The 8,617-nt window shown below is 46.6% G+C and overlaps 1 protein-coding gene across 2 annotated transcripts in view; it reads right to left on the reverse strand.

The window, feature by feature from the left end:
• Positions 1–96: 96 nt before the first annotated feature.
• TPST2 (tyrosylprotein sulfotransferase 2) overlaps positions 97–8,617 on the reverse strand; it is a 21,044-nt gene continuing 12,523 nt past the window's right edge. Inside the window, exons 4-7 of one of the 2 annotated variants that reach the window (XM_024741536.1) lie at positions 5,722–5,772; positions 4,785–4,823; positions 2,188–2,236; positions 97–608 (exon numbers count right to left, since the gene is read on the reverse strand). In XM_024741536.1, coding sequence (XP_024597304.1) covers positions 2,195–2,236; positions 4,785–4,823; positions 5,722–5,772 — 132 coding nt within the window. In that variant the 3' untranslated portion in view covers positions 97–608; positions 2,188–2,194. The remainder of the gene's footprint in view (positions 609–2,187; positions 2,237–4,784; positions 4,824–5,721; positions 5,773–8,617) is intronic. The other variant, XM_024741535.1, reaches the window with a different exon arrangement.

Genomic DNA, 8,617 nt, shown 5'->3' on the forward strand with positions numbered 1-8,617 from the left:
TGCCCTTGTGTGGACCTATTCTCCAGTTCATTGTTCATCATCAATCCACCTGACAACACTCGACATGGAAGAAAAAAATCTATTCACTCTGTAAAGTAAGGCACAGACAAATGAGCCCCTGTTCAGTTTATTCAAATAATATATATATTTTTTTCTCTGTGAGTAGAACTGAGGAGGAATCAAAGAAAGTCTCATATATTAAATTCTTAAATAGATTCTTTGAACTCAAAAGTAAGGGTCAACTGGAGAGGCACGGGTGGTGGGCCTTGTCCCAGCAAACAAAGCCACCAAGGCAGTCCTGCAAATTAAGGAGGATGGCAAATCCATTTCTTAAAAAAAACTTCTCGAGGGGAAAAATATAAAATACCTAAGTTTCAAAAGCCGGACTACCTCCACACTCTTGGTTCTCTACCCCAGACTATCCTAAGATAGAATGTCTCAAGGTTAAGTTTTCAATGATTCAGCTTTTGCAACCATATGCAAATAGATTCCTCGTGAGCAGTCCTGTTTTGGCGATTAATAGCAAGCAATATGCTTGGATTTGAGGTCCGATTTCCACTCAAATGCAAAGTTTCTTCTCTTCTGGCAACAAAGCCACTTGCAAAGATCTGAAAGGGGAGAAAACGGGTGTTAGGCCCAGAGTCGCAATTCTGAAACAGATCTTGTATATTTATATGTGTGATTGCAGGACAGATGGTCTTCATGCATTCATGTAAGCATGTGAGATTTTCTATAGCATCCAGATGGCTGGAGAGAATTTACCTTTAAAAATGTTTCTTGGGTCCTTACCCACATCTCAACCTGTCGCCACTTGACCTCAAAGATATCACTTTTCTGATTTATGAAGAGCAGATGGCAATGATTAGCTAAAGTACCCTGTCTCTGGGCCCTCATCTAAAGAGTAAAGCGAGAAATAGATCTGGTTTTCGTCAACGAGAAGGTTCAGGATTCTACTAATGAACCTGCAGAAAGAGAGAGAGGGAAATCGAGTTGGGGAAAAACTTGGAAAAAGACTGCTTTCAACGTGAGACTTCTTAGGAATTAAACGGAAGTCCTGGATCTTAGCACAACTCAAGATGGGCATGCTGAGAGTCAGGGTGACTTCGTGTCTCCAGCCTTGTGGGCTAGTGCAAAGTGGATTTCAAGAAAAATGAAAAAAATATGCTGATTATTTAAAAATAAGATAAGGAAACTAAAAATCGACTAGAGGCTAGAAGCTCTTTTACGGTTTAAAAGAATAGGCCAAATACCCAGGCAAGTTGGTCCTGGCCTCTCTGACTCCCCCAGGTTTCCCTGAGCCTGATCAGAGAGGCTGGGGAGCATAAGGAAGTGAGCTCACTCGCTGGAGCCTTAACTCCAGGGCCCACGTCTGCCGCGAGGTCCCAGCGCTCCCACCCGGGCCGGCTCACTTCATCTCACGACCACCCTTGGAGGCGAACAGTGATGAATCCCCATTCTCCAGATGGGGAAAACAGAGGCCAACAGGAGTCGAACCTCGAGTGAGTCCTGAAATCTTTGACTTCCCAAGTTCAGAACCTGTTTCCCTGCCCCCTGGCAAAACATGGATGGGTAAATATGCACTTAAAATCGTTTGTTAAAAGCAAACTCTGGGGGAGATGACTTCTGGTGGCCCTGTGGCCTTAGGCCAGTCAACGCCCTTCTCTGGGCTTTGGTTTTCTCCTCCATAAAATGGGACAGTCATGTCACCTGCCTCCCAGGGATGCTGAGGGTTAAAGGAGTAACACAGGAAGAGCACTCAGCCCAGTGCAGTAGGGGTTATTCTTAGACCAGAACTCCTTGCGACTATTATTACAACATTAATTGCTTTGGGCCAACCTGATGCTGTTTATAGAAGCTGGGTTGGCAGACAGCATTCTGTGCAAAATGGTTCTAGAATCCCCCCATCACACCTGTCCTCTGTACCCCCTCCCCAATGCCAGATAAACCTTTTTCTGGCTGGTTCAGCATTGATCCCTGCCCACACCCCTGATCCAGAGCTAGGAGACTAAGCCTTGATTCTATAAGTAGCTCCCCAGGCTGGGGCCAGGGAAACCTCCTGATGGGGCTGGGTCAGCCCACCTTGGTGGTCACTCCTCCCCAGGGAGGCTCAGGAAGGACAAGCTTTTCAGAAAAGTGATTCCTGGGCTCAGAAGTGTCGGAAGGTCCCGGCAAAGTCCGCAGGCCTACCTGGAAATCATGAGCTTCCTAGGTGGGAAGAGGTGCTATTCTGGTTCACCTGGAGGAAGACAACACACAGAGGAAGGGTCACAGCCAAGCGGTGGCACCAGGGCCTCACTGCCCTGAGGTTCAGCCCTCAGCATCACTGAATCGGGCACACTCCCTCACCGAGTAGCTACCGTACACCTACTATGTGCCGGGTGCTGGGGCTACTGTGAACATGATAGACCCTATCCTATCCCCACCCAGCTCACATTCTAGTGGGGAGAGCCTGCTCAACAAACATATCCGTAAGACACTATTAAGTCCAGGCAATACAATGGGCTGATATGAGTGACTGGTATTGGGGCTCCTTCAGATAAAGTGGTTCGGAGAGGCCACTACAGGGGGATGACATTTAAGGTGGAGTGTAATGAAAAACCTACACGTGTTTGCCCTTGGGTTCCTGGCACCAAGCTCCTAGAACCCTTGGAATCTCCCTAGTGAGAAGAAGCATCTTTTGTATGCAAATGAGATGACTGATGGCTGGGGGCCCCTGGCTTCAGGATGTGGGCTTGGTTACCAAAAAGGCTAAGGCATGATTAAAGGACTGGAAATTTCAGCACCCTCCACCCCAACCTCTGGGGAAGGGAGGAGGCTGGAGGTTAATAACCAACAGCCAATGATTTAATCAACCATGCCTACTTAATGAAACCTCCATAAAAATCCGTAAGTGATAGGGTTCAGGGAGTCGGGGTGGGCGATCACAGGGAGGTGCCGGGAGGGTGGTGCACCCAGAGAGGGCATGGGAGCTCCACGCCCCTTCCCCCAAACCTCGCCCTACACATCTCTTCCACTGGGCTGTTCCTGAGTTACAGCCTTTATGATAAGCTGGTGATCTAGGAAGTAAAGTGTTTTCCTGAGTCCTGTGTGTTGTTCTAGTGAACTACCAAACCTGAGCGGGGGTGGGGCACGGGGACCCCGCAAATGTGTAGTTGGCTGGGCAGAAAGGTACGCAGCCTGGGCATCTGAAGTGGGGGCAGTTTTGTGGGACTGGGCCCTTAACCTGTGGGGTCAGAGGCTATCTCCGGAAATCAGTGTCAGAATTGAACTGAATTACGCAACACCTAGTTGGTGTCCAGATAATCAGAGAATTAGTTGTTGGTGTTGGAAAACACCCCATAAGCAAAGAGCTAAAAGATGAAAACGAAGCCGGCCATGCACGGATGTGGGTAGAAAAGCATTCCCAGCAGAGGGATTAGCAAAGCCCTGGAAAGGAGAGGGTGTTTGGAGTTTAGGGATTGAATATACATTTTTGCATGAGTTGCCATTCTAACGTGTGAGCAGCTTTGTTTTGCTTGCTTCCTATCTTCCTATTTTTGGGGTTTCACGATTACCATTTTTGGATGGCTACATAATATTCTATACAATGTACACACCACCATTACTCAACTGTTGTCCTAAGATTGTTTCCAAGTTTTGCAATATCCTGCAGGAGATCACGTGCACAGTGGGGGACAGTGGAGGAGAAAAGGGCAGAAAGTAGGGGTTTGACGTAATTTGTGGGTCAGCTCTCCAGAGGGTGGGACTGCTCACGATGACAGAGCACATGCTATTCCTCTACATTTTGCTCCTAAGAGAGCAAAAAACAGTCCCAGGCCAGCTTGAATACGCCACACAGTGCAGGAGAGTGTAAACGGGTCCAACTCTTCTGTAAAGCAATTTTAACCTTGTAGTTCAAGAGTCTCAAAAAGACCCTCCCATGGGGAATTCCCCGGCGGTCCGGTGGTTAAGAATCCACGATTCCACGGCAAGGGGCACGGGTATGATCCCTGGTCCAGGGACTAAGATCCCACATGCCGCACGGCCAAAAAAAAAAGACGCTTCCATCCTCTGATTCCACTCCTTAAAAATGTATCTGGGGACTTCCCTGGTGGTGCAGTGGTTAAGAATCCACCTGCCAATGCAGGAGACACCGGTTTGAGCCCTAGTCTGGGAGGATCCCACATGCCGCGGAGCAACTAAGCCTGCGTGCCACAACTACTGAGCATGCGCTCTACAGCCCGTGAGCCACAACTCTACGGAGCCCGTGTGCCACAACTACTGAAGCCTGTGAGCCTAGAGCCCGTGCTCCGCAACAAGAGAAGCCACCGCAATGAGAAGCCCACACACCGCAACGAAGAGTAGCCCCTGCTCGCTGCAACTAGAGAAAGCCCATGCGCAGCAATGAAAACCCAATGCAACCAAAAATAAATAAATTTATATAAAAAAATTGTATTCGAAGGGAACAATTCCATAGAGGCCCCCCCCAGCCCTCACCCCACAGAAGAGAGGGAAAATCAGGATGATAGGTGTGTGACATCATTTGAAATATTGCAAAATATTGCAAAAATTACATAGGGCAACAGTTAAGTAATTGGTGGCACATAATGGATTCCAGAGAAAACTATGTAGCCATCCGAAATGGCCACGTGAGACCCCCAAGATGGAAAAACAGTAAGAAAGTAAAACAAAGCAGCTCATACAATGGAATTGCAAGGAACATAAAAATGGATATCCAGGTGGGCAAAAAAAAAGACTGTATGTAAAAATGAAAAGAGTTTCAGACTGTGGCTAATTCCCCTTACCCCACTTCTGTTTGTTGTTCTTGTTACATCCTCTTTGGGCTAAAACAAATAACAGATTAGTGCCGATTAATTCTGGCAATACTTTTTCACAGTGGCAAGAGATGGGTTTCTGATTCCCACAAAGGGAGTGTGGACTCATCCCCAAAGGACCAAAATCTCATTGCCCGACCCATCAGAGTCTTGTGAGTTTGATGATTAAACTGGGGATTAGCATAGGGTGACCCCACCCTTTCCTGGCCAAGTTAAATAAAACACACACACAAACTGAAACTACTGATTGTAGCATCACCACCCTTCATTTAAAAAGGAGCACTTTGGCACCAAAAGGAGGATGCTACGTCAGTCCTGGGAGCGGTTCTTCTTGACAAGATTCAGGGACAGCCTCCATGGACACGCCCAGGATGCATGGGAGGCCAGGGACACAGGACTGTATTATGTCTACATTTGCACACATACCTGCATCACATGACCCTCATTTTTTGGTAGACTGATGAAATTTTTGTGCTGGGCTGGGAACTGCCACTTCATACTTTTTTATTTTGGCCACACGGTGTGGCACACGGAACTTCCCTGACCAGGGATCAAACCCACACCCCTGCAGTGAAAACACGGAATCTTAACCACTGGACCTCCAGGGAAGCCCAGGAACTGCCACTTTAAATGAAGCTGAATTTAAGGCTAGAGGCAGAAGGTTTGACAGCAAGTCCCCACTAAGTTCCTCCAACTGCTTTCAAGCCAGGGGACAAGGAAGGGGCTCAGGCTGAAGGGCTACTGAGATGTCGCTCCAGGTGGATCAGACACTTGAGAGCCTCTGACCGGAATCCCACCCCCATCCAATTTTCTGATGGACAAACCATCAACCATATGAGAGAAGTGAAGTGTTCAAGGGCACAGAGGAAGCTAGTGGTGACGCAGAATTCCCCCTGGGGTTTCTGACCTGAAGATAGCCTTTCAGATTGGCTGGTGTTTTATAGTCCCCTTTCAAGACCTAGGAAAGAAAAAATTATCGCTCTTGTAGAAATGATCAAAAAATAAAATTTAGTCCATCATTTGCACACCCACCCATCCATCCGGGTACCCATCCATCCACCCTCCCATCCATCTACCTCTCCATCCACCCACAACCCCCCCATCCACCCTCCCATCCACGCCTCCCATCTACCCTCCCGTCCACCTACCCACCCATCTACACACCTATCCATCCATCCACCCAACCCACCCATCCACTTATCCACCTGCTCATCCATGTATCCATCCAACAAACATGTATTAATAAGCTCCTCTTATTCCGGCATTATTCTAAGCTCGGGGGTGGGGAGGGGGTTGGGGGCCATTACAACACTGCCCAGACAATTCGAAGTCCCATCCTCCTGGAGCTTCCGTTCTGGAGTGGGGAGGGCCAGACAATCCACAGGTGACAACAAACACAATTAAACAAGAACATATCAAACCATGGGAAGTACTACAAGGAAAGTATGTGATTAGGAGTGCCCAGGGGGCTTCTTCTGAATGGGTGGTCAGAAAGGGCCCCTTGGAACGCATGGCCTTTGTGCTGAGACCTGAGTGACAAGGAAATCCTGCCAGGCTACGCTCTGAAGGAGAAGCATTCCAGCCAGAGGGCACAGACAGGACAAAGGCCCTGAGGTGGGAACCAGAAAATTCCAGGCCTTTCCACTATCTCTCGAAATACAAGGCACTGGATAGACCAGCACTGTCCAATAGAATATAATGGGAACCTAGTCTGTAATTTAAAATTTTCTAGTAGCCACATTAAAAAAAAAAAGTGAAACAGGTGAAATTAATTCTAGTGGGTTTTTTTTTTTTGGCCACACCGCGCAGCTTGTGGGATCTCAGTTCCCCAACCAGGGATGGAACCTGGACCCTCAGCAGTGAAAGCATGGAGTCCTAACCACTGGACCTACAGGGAATTCCCTCTAGTGGTATTTTTTATTTAACCTGATATAGCTAAAATATTAATACCTCAACATGTAATTGATGGGGTTCAGGGCAGGTCGCCCCCAAATCTACCATTTTGGCATATTCATTATTTTGAATTAAAGTTATTTAAGAAACAGCCGGTGCCAAGACACTCTGACCCTCCTTTGTGCCCTTGAGAGCAGGGAATAAATCTCCCAGGTGAAAGGTACCCTCCCCACAACAGGAGGTAGAGAGCCATCCTTATCACCAGAGATGGAGAAATCAGGGCCAAAAGGGCTGTGTACACAAACCTTGTTACTTCTTCAGTAATTTACTACCCCAAGCCCAGATGTCTTTGTCTTATCAGTACTTCACAAATGTATTCTTTCTCCGTCTAAAAGGTATGAAAGATGCCTGCTTTGGCCCCTTCTTATGAATCTCCTATTTTTACGAGCCCCTGTATGTACGATATTAAATTTGTTTTGTCTCCTATTAATCTGTCTTATATCAATTTCATTATCAGACCAGCCAAAGAACCTAGAAGGGAAAAAGGGAAAAGTTTTCCTTCCCTATGTAATCAATATAAAAATGATTAAGGAGAAGTTTTACATGCTTTTTGGGGGTACGAGGACCTCAAAATCCAGTGTGTGTTTCACCTTTACACGGCAGCTTTCAATTTGGACTCATCACATTTCACTGGCCACACAAGCCTAGTGGCTGCAATGAACAGCACAGGTACAGACAGTTTCATTAGCACTGGGATCATTTCAGAACTGAGTGTACTGCCTAGGATCCAATACAGGAACATTCTGTGCCTTCAGTACACACACACACACACACACACACACACACACACACACACACACACCCTTGTGGCTTTCAATGAGGGGGCTTATCTTTGTAGTTACAGCAAAACCACTGTAAAGACTAAATAAGGTGTCTGGCACTTGTTAAAACTTGTGGAACCCCCAAGGAGTAAAGCTCTTTTGTTTTGTTTTTCCTTTTTTCGCTTTCTTGATTTTATTTTAAAAGTACACAGGGTCACAAAACTAGAGCAAGTTTTTGGCTTTTTTTAAACCAAATTTAGTTCTTACAAATGTAAAAATCTGCACCGTTGGGTATTTAAGCCAGAAACTTGAAATGCAAAAAATCACTTTTGAAAGTGACCCTATCAATTCTCTACTTGCATAGATAGATGAAGTGTCAAAATATTTCTTCTCAGTAGTACAAGTGTATTTGTCACAAAAATTCACAGTTAGGGATGAGAATAAGTGAATCAGGGAATTGTGGTTCTCTTAACACTTGTGTCATTAAATAAGTTAGTAGAAAACAGAGTTTTTCTTTGGGGAGTAAACTTCTTTGGAAGAAACCCAGAGACATCTACTGTTTTAAATAAACAACAGAGCTCCAAACAGCTGTTCCTACCCATCACTGCTCATCAGAATTTTTTTTATACAACACCCAAGGTCAGGCCTTGCTCTGGGAGCTTCTGACCCATAGTCTAGGACCTGCCAGGGGCCTCTGCCTTTTAGAGGGACTTCAGAGGAGCTGGGCCCCTGGCTAAAAAAGCAGGTAAGGAGAGGCCAGCTTTCTCTGATGCCCTCATCCTGCCCCAGCCACCCCTTCTGAGAAGCATTTGGGGGCTGGATTTCAAGGTCATCACCAGTTGCTGCTGCTTTTTTAATCCCGTTAATGAATTTTTAAAAATAATATATTTATTTATTTATTTTTGGCTGTGTTGGGTCTTCATTGCTGCGCGCGGGCTTTCTCTAGTTGCAGTGAGCAGGGGGCTTCTCTTCGTTCCAGTGCGCGGGCTCCTCATTGCGGGGGCTTCTCTTGTCGTGGAGCACGTGCTCTAGGCGCGCAGGCTTCAGTAGTTGTGGCGCACGGGCTCTAGAGCGCAGGCTCAGTAGTTG

The sequence above is a fragment of the Neophocaena asiaeorientalis genome, unplaced genomic scaffold (genome assembly GCF_003031525.2).
Source record: "Neophocaena asiaeorientalis asiaeorientalis breed wild unplaced genomic scaffold, Neophocaena_asiaeorientalis_V1.1 scaffold648, whole genome shotgun sequence".
NCBI classification, from domain to species: Eukaryota; Metazoa; Chordata; class Mammalia; order Artiodactyla; family Phocoenidae; genus Neophocaena; species Neophocaena asiaeorientalis.